Here is an 18428-nt window from a genome sequence, read left to right as displayed (position 1 = left end):
TTATAATTGAACTTGAGACATGTATTATGTTCTGGGTCAAATTGATCCGCTGATTAAAATCAAGACACATGAGTCATGCAGAGAGTATTTATGTTCCCCCCCCCCCACACACACACACACACACACACATACTGAGTGTCCACTCAGTGTGGGTGGAGTTTGCCCACAGGAACAGAAAAGGTTCCCGTCAAAAGTTGTTTGAACACCTGCTTTCTCACAGTTCCCTATAGGGAAATAAAGAGAATAGTGAGAAAGTGAGCTTGTGTGTGTATGGTGTGGTGTGTGTGTGTGTGTGTGTGTGTGTGTGTGTGCGTGGGTGTGTGTGTGTGTGTGTGTGTGTGTGTGTGTGTGTGTGTGTGTGTGTGTGTGTGTGTGTGTGTGTGTGTGTGGTGAAATATGGTTCATAGCTGCAAGGAAACATATAGATTTGGACTTTTTTTTTTTTGTACCTTTTTAACCTTCAACTTGACTGCCAGGTCAAACTGACCCAAACAGTATCTATGTAATATGTAGATGCAAGGGATTGCACGAATGTGTAAAATGAACCATTTTCAATTTATATGTAGAGTGTGCCTATTAAGACGAATAGAAAAAGTTTCATCCAGAAAAAATACTTCCAACTATTTAAAAAAAAAAAAAAAAAAGTAACTTCAATCAGTCAATTTGACCAGCAAATTAACAGGAGGGTTAAATTAAATTAAATTAAATTAAATTAAATTAAATTAAATTAAATTAAATTAAATTAAATTAAATTAATCCCAGAACAGTTCCTCCTGCTGTCAAAAAACATGACTGTTAGCTTAATTGTTCTCTCTAAATTGCCCTAAGGTGATTGTGTTTGCATAGTTGTTTATCTCGTTTGGGCAGGACAAACGACCCTCAACTCCAAACCTGCAAACCTGACAGAAACATGGTTGAATGTCAATGATGAACCAATCATACTAATTGAATCAGCACCTCCCAACTACAATTTTTTTTAAGTGAGAATAGAAAACATAAAAAAGGAGGAGGCGTGGCTTCAATATTTAAGAATATCATAAACTGTAGTAAAATCTCTTTGAGTCATTTCACCTCTTTTGAGTATCTTGGAATTGAGATAAAAGGCCACAAACGAACTTTGACAGCAATTTTATACAAAACTCCAACATAGGTGGAACATTTCTTTACAGATTTGAATGAGCTTCTATCTCTCATATGCATTGATTATGATTGTTTGATAATTGTCGGTGATTTCAACATTCAAGTTGACAACCCCCAAGACAGACGGGCAACAAAGCTCTTTAATATATTAGAGAGTTTTGGTTTAACACAACATGTCAAACAAGCAACACACACTCATGGACACACACTGGACCTGGTTGTCAGTCAGGGTGTGAATATTTCCAATGTCTCTGTAACTGATGTCGCCCTATCGGATCACTTTGCTGTTATCTTTGAAGGTTCTTTATCCATTAACCCACTTGGACAAACAGCTACTCTCACAAAACGTTCCTTCACAGAAAACACAGAAGAAACATTTAATCAAATCTACTCTTCTTCCTCGCCCTTAAGCAATAATGATGTAGATAAGTTGGTAGATGATTTTCAGTGCAAACTTTCAGATATCATTGATTATATTGTCCCCATTAAAGTGAAGGTTGTGTCTGGTAGGAAGAAATCTCCATGGAGAAATGCACAAACAGTTCAATCTTCAAGACAACTCTGCTGTAGGGCCGAACGGAAATGGAGTAACACTCAACTTCACGTTTATTATGAAATCTATAAAGAAAGACAACGCAACTATCACACAACACTAAAACATGCAAGAGAGGCTTTCTTTGCAGATGTCATAAAAAAAATCACTAACAATGCTCGAGCTCTATTTGCTACTGTTGACAGGCTCACAAATCCTCTGATGACGTTGCCACATGAACTTCAATCTAATGCCGCCTACAAGAAGTTTTAAAAATGAAAAAAATCAGAGGATTAATCTGCACATCCACTCCAAAGCCAGAACCAATGCTGCGCCCAAACAAAACAAATGCAGGAAAAATGACCCAATTTCAGCTACTTCATTATAAAACCCTAGAAGAAATTATAAGTCAATTAAGCTCCAGTTTCTGCTGTCTGGATGTCCTACCCACACATTTCTTTAAGAAAGTCCTGCCTGTCGTTGCTAATGATCTGATCCAAATAGTAAACTCATTGCTCCCCCAGGCTTTGAAAACAGCAGTTATCAAACCACTGATAAAAAAAAGAACAATCTGGACAAATCACTACTGCAGAATTACAGGCCGACCTCTGACCTCCCGTTCATCAGCAAAGTTATTGAAAAAGCCGTGTTTAAACAAATAAATAGCTTCCTAACGATAACCAACCTCTTTGACTCCTTCCGGTCTCACCACAGCACGGAGCACGGCCTAGTCAAAGTGTTCAATGACACCCATATAAATACAGACTGGGAGAACCACAGTGCTGGTTCTGTTGGACCTCAGTGCACCATGACATTTTACTGAATCTACTGGAGAGTTTGGTCGGACTCTCCGGTCCAGTGCTCAGCTGGGTTGACTCTTACATAAAGAACGGGGATTTCTTTGTTTCAATTGGAAACTTCTCATCAAAGAGGTCAGAGGTCACATGACCTCTGACTGGAATTCCTGTTTTCTTAAGAGACCTGTCCTCTCCTTGGCCTCTCTGTAGGCAGAGGGGCTTTTTATTTACAATGTCTGTTATGACCTAGAAAGAAGAAGAAACAGACAAATGGATCCCACAAGCTTCCAGCGCAAAGGGAGTGAAGACTTTAGCACCTGGTTGCTGCGGGAGCTTGAGGATGGAGGGGAGGGACCAGGTGTCTTTGTGATTAATTAGACAAAGAAGCGGGGAGATTTGTTTTCATACTGTTTGAACTTTGAACTTCTGTCTGGTCAAAGGAAGGGTTCGATTCCTGCTTTGATGAGTTGGTTATCGTGCAGTGGAAGTGTGTTCAGGGGAGTGTGATCAAAGAAATCTTTCTTTTGTTTGTTTTTACAGTATTTAATGCTAAACGAAACTTGCAAGCTGTAATTAACGCAACTGCATTGGCTAATACTTTGCAACATTTACAAATCGACATGTTTAAGTAGAAAAAAGGGAGACGTTATGAGCCTGTAGTTAAAGTCAGACCATTTATTGAACAGAGCTGACACAGTTGGCAAATTCTTCTCCCGCATCAAACACACACAACCCTCACACATTTCACAACCCCTCACTCTCGAGCTCCCTCTCTCACTCACACACGCACGCACGCTTTTACAAAATAAAACCTACTCGAAATGACATTTAGTGAAAAACAGAAGCAACTATTGGCCAAAACAGACGAATGGAGCTCAAACCCATAACAACATGTAAGGACATCAGATCTTCCAGTGTCACGTGGAGGATTTTCAACAGCAGAAAACACACATTTTGGGGAAATTTTAGCTGTACACCACAAAACAAAACACATTTTGTCATATTATAGACAGACGGTGGCCAACCCATTGCTTCTGGAACAAGCGTAACACTTACGGAGAATAAAAAATATTCACTCAACTGAAAAAGTCTGAAAGTTGAAGGAGTCATGAATGTTCAGAGAGAATTAAAGAATGAGGATGCTCTCCTACACAGAACTGTTTTATTGTCAGCACAAATGAAGTACGAAAATAAAAAAGGAGGTAACAAAGTCATTTAGCCCTCAAGTAAAACTTTTCAACATGCTTTTGTTCTTAATCTTCCATATAGCCAAATCCTCTTGTTCTTCATTCTCATTTTGGTGATTATTCTTGTTGGACATCATCATTTCAGTCCTCAAGTACAAAAAGAATTTAAAAAAAAAATCTAAATCTCTGAAGACAGAGTTTCTACCCAATGCACTTTTATTCCACTCTACCCCACAACCCACAAACGTTAAAGTTCCCGTCACCTCCCGACCTCCAGACCCTTCCCCCAACGCCCGGATCTACTCTCCATTCAGTCCCATCATAGCTCATCATGGGCCGCTTCATCTGCCTTGAGCTTGAACTCTTCTTCCGTTATCTTTCCATCTCCGTTGCGGTCTTGGTTGGAGAACATGTTGTCTATAATGCGATAAGGATCGAAGCCAGGGGCCAGGCGGCCTTTGCCGTCGTTCACCTGCTGCATGATGTAGTCGGTGAACTGCAGAGACGAGGAGGGACGTGTAAAAAAAAAAAAAAAACAGATGGCAAAGAAGAAGTTAAACCTAAAACCTATAAAGGTATACGTTTACGGTACCTCAGAGGGCTCCACTTCTCCATTTTTGTCCTTGTCCATCTCAGCAAAGAGGCCTGGAGGAACTTCGTCATTCCAGATAAACATGTAGCCCTCAGGAAGTCCGTCCTCTATCTCAACCAACTCCACTTCAAACAGCATCACTGCACTCCCTGGAACCTGGTCAGCTGCAAAACACAACATTATCAGAATCCAACCTGACACACACACAAGCCAATTTAAACAGAAAACTCAACCTGAATGGGGCTGCAGTCTAATCATGTAATTGACTAAATGAAATATAAAAATCCATCAACAACAATATTTTTAGTTGACACAAGTCTTCATAATCTTTTCCCCTTTCATCTTCAGAAAAATACAGCTGCTTTCCTCCATATTAATGCAGCTTCAGTCACTGGGTGGCTCTTTTTGCACTACTATTTCAAAGCAAACATGCCGGTCAGAGCATCTGATTACGACCAAACGAAATTACTTCTAAACGTTTGTCAAAGTATTTAAAGTCAGAATTCTTCTACAGTATGGAAGCGCATTAAGATGGGCGACAATAGGAAGTTTGACCATTAAAATTTATATTTTCTATTCTGAGCTACAGCTTCACAGCACCAATTAGACGCCGATGAATCAGGAGAATAAATACTGAAAATTCACTCTGAGCTTAGACAAGTTATCTACCATGTTTGCCCCTTTTCTTCCACCTTTGTCTAATTTGCTGCCTTTTTCTGCTTGCATGCATTAATGTGTAAACTTTAATCTAGTTTATTTCTGTAGATAACAGGAATCTGAAAATAAAACACATTCAAACAAGACAAATTTCTAAATAATATGTACTCTTAAATACTAGTCATTTTAAAATTACTTTCACCTAAAAGGGCAACAGAAAGATTTATTTTTCTTTTAGAGTTGTACTCTGACTAAAGTGAGGCCTGCTTTTCTTTTTTCCGCTTTTTGCTTTAATATTTGATATTCTGAATGCTCTGGGTTTTAAAGTTAAAAGACAAACAATTAAGAGAGGTTATCTTTCTCTTACGAACACTTAATAACAGATTAATAAAAAAAAATTTGTCACCAGAATAAAAAGATGTTGAGAGAGCTGCTGCACAGAAGCTCACATTTCCAAAGTTGTCGGTTTATCGTATCAAACCGACTGGTGCAGGAATATTTTGGTGATTTTTCACAACACTTACTGACTCCCCTCTCTCCATAGGCGAGGTGAGGGGGGATGAGAAGACGTCGTTTCTCTCCCACACACATGTCCATCAGCCCGTCCTCCATGCCCGGGACCACCTGGTTTGCCCCCAGGACAATGTTGTATGTCTTTCCATAACTGTGCCTGAAACAGAGCAGATAAAAAAAAAAAAAAAACAGTTGTAAAGGACGATTATGGGCATATGTGGAAACTCACTGCATTTTCTAATCCTCTAAATTATCTGTCTATAATATAACTACATGCGTGTTAGTTTTTTTCAGTGATTTGTGTGATTTTGCTTCTTTCTTTTATCGCAACCCTCTTTCCATAATGACGATTAATACTAAACTTAAACTTTTGATGTGCCTCTTAAAAAGAGAGATGGTGTTTTGTTCTGTTTTAGCTTCTCTTCATTGGCTGCATGAACAGAATTTAACATTCTCCGTCTCTTATTAAAAGCCCGTAATATCCAAGCTCCATCATACGTCAGAAATCTGCTTGTTTCTTATGTTCCTAACAGAGCACTTTACTCTCAGATTGCAGGTTTACTGCTGGTTCCTACAGTTTCTAAAAGTAGATTGGGACGCAGATTTTTTAGGTTCCAGGTTCCTCGCTTGGGGGTCCCATTTGTAGACACCCTGTCTGCTTTCAAGACTGGGCTTAAAACCTTTCTTTTAACACTACTACGTTTTAATAAAGTTTAGAGTTACACTGGCCTCCTAGGTTATCCTGAGCTCCAGTATCCACAGGTTTAGGCTAATAGAGGACACTTTTTCCTTGCATTCTCCTTCTACTACTTTCCAATTTTCTGCTACTTCAACTTTTTGTTCTCACTCAGTTTTTTGCTTTTTCTTTATTCTCTCCACAGAAGCTACATCTGGTCTGGCATTCGAGGATGACATCAGCTAAGATAATGCCATCATCCACTAATCTTTCTCCTTCTCCTGCTTTTACCTTCAAGAACATCAACAATAATCCTACATCAGTTCATCCGTTTCTTCTTGCACATTCTGCTCTGTTGCAAAAGAAACAGCTGAAACAATCGCCAAAGCAGCAATCTGAGAACGAGTTGGTTTGCTAAAGGCATTCGGCGTTGACTGAAGTAACTACTGCTGTCAAGGTCGCCCAACTGTTTTCCGTCTGGGAAGCAGAGCAAAAAGTCTCTGCAGAAGGTCTAAAGCCAATGAAAGGTCTAAAAGTTCATGGGCTTGTTTTTTTTTTGTGTGTGTGGGGGGGTTGGGTTTGCTCTAAATAAGTTGATTGATTCTTGTGTTTTTGTCAGAATAAAAAAGCGGAAAGGTTAACCTATTCATTTGACTCGTTCAGTTGTATAGATAAACTATTTACTACCAGCCGACTGATATATTTAATAAGATATTATCACTTATGTGAACATTTCATGGTATTTTAATGTTTAATGTTTAATCCAGGTTGGAAGCAGTAGTTCCTTCCCTCTTTTCCGTATCAACGATCTGGGGTCACTTACAGCATTTACCTAACTTCACAGAGTGGAGGATTTCCTCAGACATGTTTAGCAAAGTGAGCACAGATTATTTCTAAATAAAGCACATCATAGCTTTACCGACCGACTTAAACACCGTGCATAAAGTACTTCGGTTTGTCGTGAAACCTGGTTGGGAACGATTGAGATCTAATCAGGACACAACGAAAACGGGTTACAGAAGCCTGGAGGCAACAAGTAATCTTTGGTTTAAATGTACTATTAATTAATATAATGAGTTATGAGATTTTGATGGAAAAGTCAAAGTAGAAAGGTTAAATGGAACTGTGTCGCAACAAGAGGCTAAAGGGGAAAAGAAGAACTGTGAGCATGAAGAAGACAGGAAGTGTTGGAAAATGCAGATGGTTGAGTGCGGATAAGAACTTTAGCAAGAGTATTTCAAAGAAAGAGGAAGTTCAAAATAAAGACTGACAGTTAACCGAAGGCAGCCGACACCTGGAGATGGAAAAATTGTGCAGTGAGGGTTGAGTAAACCGTTGAGGCGTACACAACCAAGATGCAGAAAGTATAAAAGTACATGAGAAGGAAAACCAGGGTTCTTTGTTCCGCAGTGTACGAGTCAAGTCCACACCAAGATGCAGGATCGACGGAGGGCTACGCTCTGAAACCCCTGGAAGGTGAAGACTTCGCACTGCTCAAGAAGGGAACAGGATCCGTTTACCCACAGCCCGGGTTTATGATTTGACAACTGCCCTACTCTCAACCCAAAAGATCTCAACTATCCTGCAGTGGACATGGGGAATAGACAAAGATCACAGAATGATAAGGAACTGAGTCCACGAAGGACACACATCGGTTCAACTTTGGTTCTATTCTGAAGAGGATTCTGCCATGCCAGGACAGGACTCTGACCATGGATATTAAAGTTTCCCCCTGCTAAGATCAACTCAACATCTGTGGACGAGTGGAACTGCATCCCAAAGCCTCACTTATTTAGTTTGATGACACAGTATAGGGACTGGAGGGAGGTGTGATTTCTAAATTTGTTATATATTAATTTCTTGATTTATCGATTGAAGAAGCTGTATGTCATCTTCCCCTGCTACTCAAATGACTGTTTCATTAACTGTAAAGGGTCATAGCTTCTGGATCTGAAGGTAGTTAGAGTCTAGACGCATCTTTCTTGCGCCCAGCTTAAACAGAATGTCCTCTATATTCTCAGTTGTAATAATACTCAGGAGTTAGAGGCTTTTCGGACCCATTAGGCGGAGAGCTGAACAATAGTCAGTCTGCCGGAGTCTGAGTGGAGGTATGGGCGTGGCTGATTATTGGGTAATAACAGGTTGTAAATTTAGGTTTCCTTGCAAGTTTTCAGAAAAGCCTCAACAGGTTTACATACGTGGAGTCGATGGGCGTCCCATCCAGCAGGGTGCCGTTGTAGTGGTATTTGATGAAGTCTCCCTTCTTTGTGCGCTTATCACATTCCTCCGGCTTGTAGGTGACCGTCACCTCGGTGTTATCTGATGGGTTGTGAAAGTCGATCATGTGAACGTCAAATACGAGCACCGCTGAACCGGGAATCTTGGAGCCTGAGGGGAAAAGTGGCAAATATTACACGAAGCGAATACGAAGCGTAAAAAAAGAAGGATGTTTTCAAACACTCGCCTGTGCCCTCCTCTCCATAGCCGAGGTGTGGTGGAATGGTGATGGTTCGTCTCTCGCCGATGCAAACGCCAATGAGACCCTCGTCCATGCCGGCGATGACGAACCCTCGACCCACATACGTGTCGTAGGTGCGATTACGAGAATAACTGGTAAACAGAGAAAGGCGCCGTTGTGAGCACAAATAAAAACAAGAAGTTCTCATCATAGTCAAGAAAGGTGGAAATTATCTTGCCTTAATAAAAAAGAAGAAGAAGCAGGTTTGCCTCACTTCCGACGTATAGCTTCTGCTTTTTGCTCGTTTTTGTTTTTAACACCACTCTCCATTTTTTTTCTAGAACATGTCAAAGAATCTCTTTAACTACTCTTTTTTTTTTTTTTTTTTTTTTTTTTTTTTTTTACTTAATTTTTATTTTGTTTTATAAAGAAAGAAACAGATGAGGAGTGGAGCTCATCCAAGACAAAACAGGTGATGGGTATTTTCCTCGAACCTTCATTAAAAGAACCACAGACAACGTATATGAATTTTATGACCAAGCTTTTGCAAAAGGAGAAGTCTCAGCAAACTGCTCCTCCGAGCCGTTCACTGAGCGTTCTGAAGACCCTCGGTTACAGCTTGTCTTTTATTATCAAGTAAAAATAGGGAGGAAAGTGTTGAGAAAATAAATTTGAAATAAGCTAGTTTTAAAACTTAACATGTCTTGATTCAAATGGCCTAATTGTGGTTTTGAAATTAGTAATGTATTCTGGATTAGTGACCTTTAATTTACCTGTAGTGACAGCAGATGGTTTGCTAGGATCGTTTGAACTGCCTTTTGTCTGTGTGGGAAAACAATACAGTGGAAGTTGTAGCTTTTCACACTCATCTGTGAAAAGCCGTAAACACGGCAGGGGTTTCTGGCTTCAGATAAAGGGTCAGAGATAGCTCCAGGTTGGATGAGCAAAGATACGCCTTATTTGAATAAATTAAAGATAAGAATACGCCTTTTACTATAAAACTTTCTACACAGAAGTAACAAATCAGATTTTGCTCTTGCAACTTCTCCAAAGACGTCTTTGCTTTTTGTTTGTCATTTCCATCTTTTGTCTTTTTCTCTCTCAGGTAAATTCATGTGTTGTTTGTGCTCTGAGGTTTCTGATGTTATGTGATGTGTTTGTCTGGTCATAGTATGCATCTGTCTTGAATAAATGCTGATTATTGTGACGCCGTTACCTCTGTGTGATCTCAGTCTTTGCGCACAGCATTTTTCTGAACCCGGGCATAAGAGAGGATTTAACGAGTCAAAAGGTTTTTAAAGTTGAAGAATTTTTCCTCTCTTAACAAAAGGTAAGGAAGACAACAGAGACAAAAAATATTACTGCACACAGACAATTCCTAAAATAGGGAGTATTCCGGTTGGTAAGGAGGCACCTGTGGAAAGTAATTTAAGGTCTGGGAAACACACAGATAACTGTTTCACATGAAGACGAACAGGCAGATGGGGCCTCCAGGTCAGTTTATACACACATAAGGAAGAGAACACTTTAAACTGAAAATCACAATAATACTGAATGTTGATTAACTATTGATTAACATTAGACTGAATATGAACTAAAGTAATAACAAAATGATAATACCAAAAAATCTCTAACAACAGGCACTGTAATTTTCAGCAATACCAGCAGAGTCATAAAAGGGAAATATTACTATCTCCAAGACACAGGCTCTTGTGTGTAGCAGAGCCGTTTCTGATTCTCGCAGGGTTACTGTCACGGGCCTCCTTTAGTGGAAGTTTAAAGGTCACCGTCTCCATGTACTTAATTAAGTGAATGACATGTAGGAGAAGCTTCAAAGTAGGAGGATTTGGCTTGAAGCAGGTATTCGTTTTTTGCTCTTGTGTTTTTCTTCTGAAACCAGGACCAGTTTGAAAAAGCAACCAATAAGTGGTTGCTTATTCTGGCCAGAAGGAAACGGATGCGCCGAGTTGAGGAAATCCTCTTGTTTGTTGTGTGATAATTTAACCTTTGTATTTTAGCCACGCTTTCCACAAGTGAGAAAGTGATAAATAACTCTTTACCCAAGAAGAACAAAACAGGAGTTGCTGCTTCTGCAGAGGAGTGTCTCAGTAGACAGATTACAGACCGTTTCCTTTGTTACACACACCTCTTTGTGCAACATGCTCCAACTACAGGGTTGTGGGCGACCAGCAGTGGTTGCACTCAAAACACAGATTGCTTTGAAGTAGCATATAAGCAATAAGTATTCAGTTTGGGCAGGTGGAGAATAAACGTAGCCAAGCAAAAAGCAATGCAGAGATGATGAAGTGTAATAATAAATTTTCTGTTTCACTGGTCAGAAACTAAAACACAGAAGACTCTCAGGAGAAAAGTTGTTAGAATCTGTAAAATATTTGAGATTGTTTGGAGCTTCACCTCGGTTCAGGACAACAACCCCAAATGTACAGACAGACAAACAATCTCAAGTAGATAAAGGTAAGTCGTATATTTTAATAAAATTCCATCATAAATACAACTAAGAACTTGTGGCAAATCTTGAAAGCTGATGTTTACAGCTGATTTCCATCCGGTCTGACTCGGGCTCAGCTTTTTTTGCAGAGAAAAACTTTCAGTCTCTGGATGTGTAAAGATGGGAGAAACAGACCCCCAAAAAACTTGCAGTTAAAGTTTTCAGAAAGTTTCCACCAAACTTTCCGGTAGAAATTACATGTCACACGTTTAAGACAGTAATTTGTAGGGGGGGGCAGGGGGGGGGACATGCATAGTTTTTCAACAACTTCATGCACTTCTTTGTGATAATTTATATTAAAGTTTGTGGTCATAACACGAGAAAATGTAGTAAATTTAAAGGGGTTTAAACACTTTCTTAAAGCAAGGCATTTTCTGCATTGACTCACAGAACTGTGCAATGACCGAGGTCAAAGGAAAAAAAAAGAAAAAAGAAAAAAAGATGAGAACCAAAGTCAGGGCAGGGACAAAGATGTGCAAAAAGACAATAAAAGTCTTAAATCTTTAGCTTAAAACATAAAATCAGTTTGATCTCATCTATGAGTTTAGACAGCACTTCTTATATAAATTAAGCCATACAGGATGAGCAAAAATAAATGAAGGCATCCAGTGTTATGTAATTAAATTAACTTTTAAGTTTCGTTTCATCCTAAACTTCAAGCATTTCCAAAGCACAGTGCAATGCTGCCACCATGAGGCCTTTAGAGGAACAGCACATGTTAGACTGTTGGGACAGCAAACTAATCCTGTGGCAGAAGACGGGGGAAAAATACAAACCTGGAATCAAAAAACGTCCCATCCAGGAGGCTGCCGTTGTAGTGGTAGCGCACAAAGTCCCCCACCTCCGTCTTCCTCACGCAGGACTCGGGAACGATTTGATTAGTGACCGCGACTCCGTCTCTGGGGTTATGAAGGTCCAAGAGGACGACGTCAAACACCAGAGACGCCTGTCCCGGGATGTCGCTACCTGAGGGTGAAAATGACAACAACAACAAATAAAACACACAAGTATTGTTAATGATTCTGCTGAACTTTCCAGAATGGGGAAATACTTGTGTTCATTTTAAATTTGTCAAAAAAAAAAACAACAACTCACCACCGGTTGTTTTTATGCTATAAAAATACAAATAAACAAGCAAACACATAACACAACAACTTTTGCTAATTATATGAATGTGTTTTTATCAATTATTAATTCGTTTATTTACTTATTGTGTCTATGTGTGACAATTTGTTCTGTTGGGATAAGTTGGCTAGATGTGAAAAATGTGGCATTAAGCATTTAATGTGCAAGGAAGGCCTGAAGGTGGCAGCATTGCTCTGTGCTTAGGAAATGTTTGAAGTAATTAGAGACGTAAATCTGCAATTAATTAAGAAATACGAGTTATTCATGCAACATTTTAAGTGGTCTGCAAATGTGTCTGCAGTGTTTTTGATTGATGTTAACAATAATCCATATTAGTTTGTCTTTGAGGCTTTCAAGTCATAAAGAAACTTGCAAACGGGGAGAAAAAAGGCTAAAAGTCAAGAACACTGACCGTCTCCGTTCTCGCCGTAGCCGAGTGACGGCGGCATCGTGATGATGCGCCGCTCGCCAACGCACATTCCCAGAAGTCCCTGGTCCATGCCGGCGATGAGCCACCCGATCCCAACGTACGTGTCATAGGTACGCATGCGAGTGTGACTGCGACAAAAAAAGAGAGGAACGTGAAGTTGCATCGTCATATTTATGCGATTTGTTCTTAAAAATAATCAAAAATCAGCAGAGCACGGAGGCCACACCTGGAGTCAAAGAGCGTCCCGTCCAGCAGGGTGCCGTTGTAGTGGTAGCGCACAAAGTCAGACACCTCCACCTTTCTGGAGCAGGCAGGAGGAGTGTGGTAGGTGTTGATCTGGACGCCATCGTCGGGGTTCCACACGTCCAGCAGCAGAACATCAAAATGGAGGATGGCGTCCGGAGGGATGATGTCACCTGAAGAGGAGATCAGATCCGGTGATTGGTGTTCGACACAAAGACGGCGCTGGACCAGTTTCACACAATCTGATGATGAGGCGTTTGCTTGTCTTTCGCTGCCTGCTTTGTTTTCCAATTTCACTTAGTTCATGCAGCAAGCAGCAACATAGCATATATTTATGTTTGTAGCTAAATCTAGAGGAACTCTATGAAATAAACAGCTATGAGTTGTTGTTTTTAAGCATGATGCTCCAAGTTTTCTTTGTTTCTTTTTAAAGGGGCGATATGTATTTTCCAGACACATATTGCCATTTTATGGCACAATTAAGCAACTGTGTTATCTTCAGTTGTTGCATTTATATCCAAAATAGCTTAAAAAAAAGTCTGTGCCAATTGGTCCTCCATTATGCTGTTTACAGATGTTCTTAGGATTGTTGGACTGAGAAGTGGTTTGTATAGCTAGCTCAGTCATTCCATCAAATGTTTGCCAAATGCTGCTGCCGCTAGTTTGGAGGAGCCGAGATTAAAGGATTTCTCAAACATGCATAGAAGAATCAAAGCAACACTCCACTAGTCCTTGAAACGCGCATCCAATGTTCAATTTTCAACACCAACACTCGTCTTTTCTCTCTGTCCATTTCTTGTATGAATATTGACAACTAATGCCACTCCAGCACTTTTCCTATAAATAAGAAAAAAACTAATGAAAAAGTCTCAGATTGGGTAAAATAAATCAAAGTCACTTCAAGAATGTCGGCCCTCATTCCTCTGTGTGCAGGATCAACAAAAGGCTTCAACCTCGAGAAGTGCTAAAACTTTAATCTGCCACCTGAGGACAGAATCCAGCATGATTTTCTCAGCCACTCAGGAGAACAACGAACAATAACAATTTGCGTGGCACAGGTGGGGCGGACGAAACATGGCTGGTAATTTGTTTGGAAAACCTGAGAGGGTCGTTTTCCTAAATGAATTAGAGCCGATGCTTCATGTCTCCTCTGCAGTTAAAGAATTGTGTCTGACGTCACGCCCGTTAAACCTTTGCTGGTGAGTTTGCAGTCTGTGTCGCCTCTTAAAAGTCTCTCATTTCTGATCTCTCTCTCTCTGTCTGTTTCTTCCTCCCCTTTGTCTCCCAGTAACAGACTGGGGAAGACACGGCCCCAGGTCTAACAAGCCCACACATGACCCCCCCGTATCTTCCTCTCTTATTATCCAAGCGCCTGATGCCAACACATGCATCAAATGACAAAGCGGGCTCCACATGTAAGCAGTGCTTTATTATTGTAATGGCAAGCAAGAAAGGCCACAAAGACACAGTGTGAACAGTAGAGGTCGTCTACAACTCTGGCACAAAGCAGCTTTCTGGTCTGCGACGACTCTGTGACATCACACTGCGTGGACGTTCAGGAAATGTCAACTTCCTGTTTGCTCTAAGATCATCCAAATCAACAGTATCAGCTTCAGATTTGCGTGATCCAGCTCGGATGAGTTGGACCAACGCTGTGTATTTGATCATTTCCGGTGGAGAACAAAAAGCAGTGTTCAAATGACGATTTCAATTGTTAAGGGAGAAATGCGGTCAAAGCCAATCTGGCTCTAAAGCAATGAAAGTAATCGTTCATTTATTATTACAAAGTCTGGAAATCTGAGCTGAGATTCAGTGACTACACACCGACCTGACTGATGTAAAATCAACAACCTGCCTCACAAAATAAAAAAAGGCTAAATTATTTCGATAAAGTCTCCAAAGGGTTATGCAGTTATTTCAGAGGATTCCGGCAAACCACAGTGAGAGGCGCTTTCCACAAACTGGGAAAACATTTCTTTTAAGATGTGCATCTGGATACATCTGGGATAAAAGCAACACCGTTCACAAAAAGATCACATTGAGAGTCAAACATGTTGATAGTGTGATGATCTGGTGCCGATATGGCTCTTCAGGACCTGGACGACTAGGTGTAAATATTGAAACCATGAATTAGCTTTTGTGACCTTAAACTGAAGAGTACTTGGGTAAAGTGCACCATCAAGCCTACCTCCAAATGGTTCAGAAAGGAAAACCATTCAGATTTAGGAGTCGTCTATTCAGTAGGGACTTAACTTCAACTGAGGGATGACTTTAAATAGGCCATTTATGAACAATAACCCTGTGCTCATAAGGTTTAAATGGGAATTACTTTCTCACAAAGGTCCACTATAGTTTGGATAGCTCGGTTATTCAAATAAAATGCTTTTTTTCCCCCTCTTCAACTAAGCTATCTTTGTCTGATATAAAAAATTGGGTTTCATACATGAAATGAGAAGAAATCCGTAAAGCTGCTCATACCATATCCTTGTTTTCCGTAGGCGAGGTGAGGAGGGATCTTGACCAGGCTCCTCTCGTTGACACACATTCCCACCAGGGCTTTGTCCATGCCGTCAATCAGCTGCTTTTTGCCAACAAACACGTTGTAGGTGCTGCCGCGATCGTAGCTGAAACAAAAACACACCCAGGTTAGAAAGACTACAATGAATTTCATGTTTAAAACTCAACTTAGGAGTTAAAGCCTTTTGAAACGACTAAAAACCTAAATTTTAAAAAAAGAACGACATTAATGCATATCATATTCATATTTTAGCATCTTAGCTGTTTGCTGTGTCTAATGATAACAGACAGAGGAAAGTAAGAACTTTAAATTGAGGATTGAGGAGAATATTACTAAAAAAACTCAATATATGTGAATCTGCAGAAGAATTATAGTCTGGGAACCTGTACTAGAAATTTCTCCTGATATGAGTTTTTCTGACCTCTGGTTCTGGTTTCCTGCTTGTAATTAGTTAGGTGTCTTCATCATGGAGGAGATTTGACTTTAGTCACAAAAGTCAAATGTACTTTTGTGAATAAGTCATGTCATGCAGCCACAAGCTTCAACATGTATCATTTGATTTTTTTTTCATGGTAAACCAACACAAAGTAGGGCGTAATTATGGAGTGGAAGGAAAACGAGACACAGTTTCAACTTTATAAGAAAATAAAGCCAACTTCAATTATGGTCTCATTTGCCCAGAGGACCTACTTTAACATAGTTGTTGAATTTTTTTGTTTTACAAAAACAAAACCATTCTTTCCGATTCTTCCAACAGTCCAGATTTCTGGAGTGCACAAGTGTCATGGATCTCTTCAGTTTCCTCTTGCTGCTTGGTGGATAGCGATAAATATATTTTTTTAAATGTTTGCACTTTTAGCATTTCCTTTTCAGTTTTATTTGAACAACTGAATAGAAACAGATTTCCAGTGCTTGGGATATTTATCTTCAAGATCCCAATTGTTCACTAATGTTTTCTAGCAAACATCTGAAGCCTTCACAGAACAGTTGGATTTACACTGATGTCAAATTATACAATGGCAGACTTTTTTTTTTTTAGAGGTGTCAGAGTAAAGGAGGTTGAAAAAAATCACTCCACGTTTCTCATAATTTGTCGGTCCAGAATAGTGAGGAAAAATGTACAATTTCTCCTTCCACTTCACAATTATGGAGAACTTTGTGTTGGTCCATCGTGAACTCCCAATGGAGTACACTGAAGTTTAATGTGACAAAATGTGGAAAAGTTTGCAGTGGCTATGCGATTAAAATCATCTGTATCCTGGTGTAAAAACATAACTCCTATCTGATTAGGTTGCTTTGCACTAGAACTTTTCAAAACTCTTTGGAGCCTCTGGACTTCTCATTCAAGCCCCACTCTGCCTGCGTGGCTCACCCGGGCGAACCAAATCGCGCACTTTTTACGCATCACGCACGGTGTTTGCACTGTGTCGCTCATCTGCGCTGCACACGGCTTGAATGAGACTCTCGGCAATCAAGTAAAACCCACCTGGAGTCGAACTTCTTCCCGTCAGGAAACGTGCCAATGTAGTGGTACCTGACGAAGTCCCCAACTTTGACTGCGCGGACGCATTGCTCTGGCTCGAAGGTTTTTTCTACGAGGATGTCGTCTAACGGGACCGGAGGCGCGTTGCAGGCGGCGAACGTCACTAGGAGCGACAGAGACAACATTCCCAGCGCACACTTGATCATTTTCCCCCCTCCACTAAACTTTCCTAAGATTGCAAATAAGTGTGGTGAAGCCCTGTAATCTGTGCACGGCGGCTGCTACCTGCTCCCCATGTACTTTGGCTTCCTCTACTGATTTGGGAAGAAGTCCTGCCCCTGATCCCAGCGTAGGAAGAGTCAATTTGTTGAGCACACGCAACACTTCCGGTTATGATTAGGACAGCTCGTCCTCAATTGAACAGTAAAATTCAAAGTGTAAGGCATTACACGCAAATACATTCAAGTCGAACACGTGATCGCGTGTGTGCGTAATCTTCACACGCGTGTAACAATCAGTTTTCAGCTCGGTGACTCCGCTCTTAATTTGAAAGCAGATGGATCATTTCCTGCGAGTTTTCAACTCTGTTGGACAACGTTGACCCTGTCGGTACCGAGTGGGATAGTTTGGGGCTCCACGTATTGCTCCTGCGCAGTGAAGCCGTACAGACACGTCAACGTGGTACCGTAGGGTTCTCCACACACACACACACGCACACGCAGACACACACAGAGGCACATCCTCTGCCTCACATAGCCGAAAAGTTTGTGGCCGTGGCTCTTAATTATGCTGAGGTTGAGACAATGAGCAGGTCGTGTTGAATTTTTTTACTTTGAATGCTGCCTTTCAGGGGATTCTCGGTCCCTTTTTTTGGGTGGGGTGGGGGGTTGCTTATGTAGAGCAAACCAGGAATGTTCCAACGTGGCAGTGGGAGTGGGAGGGACACTCTCACCAGGGGTTCAATTAGAAGTAAGAGGGAGAAGACAGGTTAAAAAGTAAAAAAAAAAAAAAAAAAAACTTTTTCCTTAAAAATATGTCGCGGGCTTTACCCTTCAGCTTTTAAAAGAATAATAAATTGTCATTAGCTTCCCTTTTAAAGAGAACGTCACAGTACGCTGCAAAAAAATAGGTTCAGTTTATCATGTTTTAACTTGAAGTTTTACGAGAACACAAGTCAGCGGTGATTTTAACTGTGATTTCATGGGAGGAGCCGCTCGGGGTATGGCAAGCCGTTAGTGGAAATATTCCATATCCTTGATTACTCCTGTCTAGAGTGTGCAAATTGGGGTGGAGAGTAAAATGTGGGCGGAGTTTAACAGATGACTCAAATGGTTGACTTCGCCCACGATTCAGATTCTTGTGGTCTTCCAGCTCAAAGAAGTTGCATGTCACATTAAAAACTTGGCCTTGTACTAATTTGATCATTCATATTCCCAAGAAACCCAAATGAAGTTTGATTTTTTTTTTTTAAAGTTTGTGATTAAAATCAAAACAAACCCCCAAGGGATTGTTGGGGGTACCAATTGTGCTACCTTGGATTTTGTTAACAAAATAATAATTTCTTTACA

General features: G+C 40.4%; 1 protein-coding gene across 1 annotated transcript; it reads right to left on the bottom strand.

Moving 5' to 3' along the window:
* Positions 1-3129: 3129 nt before the first annotated feature.
* fkbp9 (FKBP prolyl isomerase 9) lies at positions 3130-18389 on the bottom strand. The gene is made up of 10 exons (XM_014987700.2): positions 16864-18389; positions 15338-15483; positions 12843-13032; positions 12599-12744; positions 11838-12027; positions 8559-8704; positions 8293-8482; positions 5430-5575; positions 4249-4412; positions 3130-4152 (listed from the first exon to the last, which is right to left on the bottom strand). Exons 1-10 carry the CDS (start codon positions 17064-17066, stop codon positions 3976-3978), a joined length of 1698 nt encoding a protein of 565 aa, XP_014843186.1. The 5' UTR covers positions 17067-18389; the 3' UTR covers positions 3130-3975.
* Between the last annotated feature and the right edge of the window lie 39 nt (positions 18390-18428).

The sequence above is a fragment of the Poecilia mexicana genome, unplaced genomic scaffold (genome assembly GCF_051168715.1).
Source record: "Poecilia mexicana isolate PSO_F unplaced genomic scaffold, ASM5116871v1 scaffold_11, whole genome shotgun sequence".
NCBI lineage: Eukaryota > Metazoa > Chordata > Actinopteri > Cyprinodontiformes > Poeciliidae > Poecilia > Poecilia mexicana.
This window is presented reverse-complemented; position numbering and strand designations above follow the sequence as displayed.

Excerpts from the sequence above, each read along its gene's own strand:
- fkbp9 (XM_014987700.2), bottom strand. The coding sequence starts at position 17,066 with ATGATCAAGTGTGCGCTGGGAATGTTGTCTCTGTCGCTCCTAGTGACG. Across the intron at positions 13,033-15,337 it reads CTACGGAAAACAAGGATATG|GTGACATCATCCCTCCGGAC; the intron begins GTATGAGCAGCT and ends TCTCCTCTTCAG. Across the intron at positions 4,153-4,248 it reads GAGAAGTGGAGCCCTCTGAG|TTCACCGACTACATCATGCA; the intron begins GTACCGTAAACG and ends TCGTCTCTGCAG.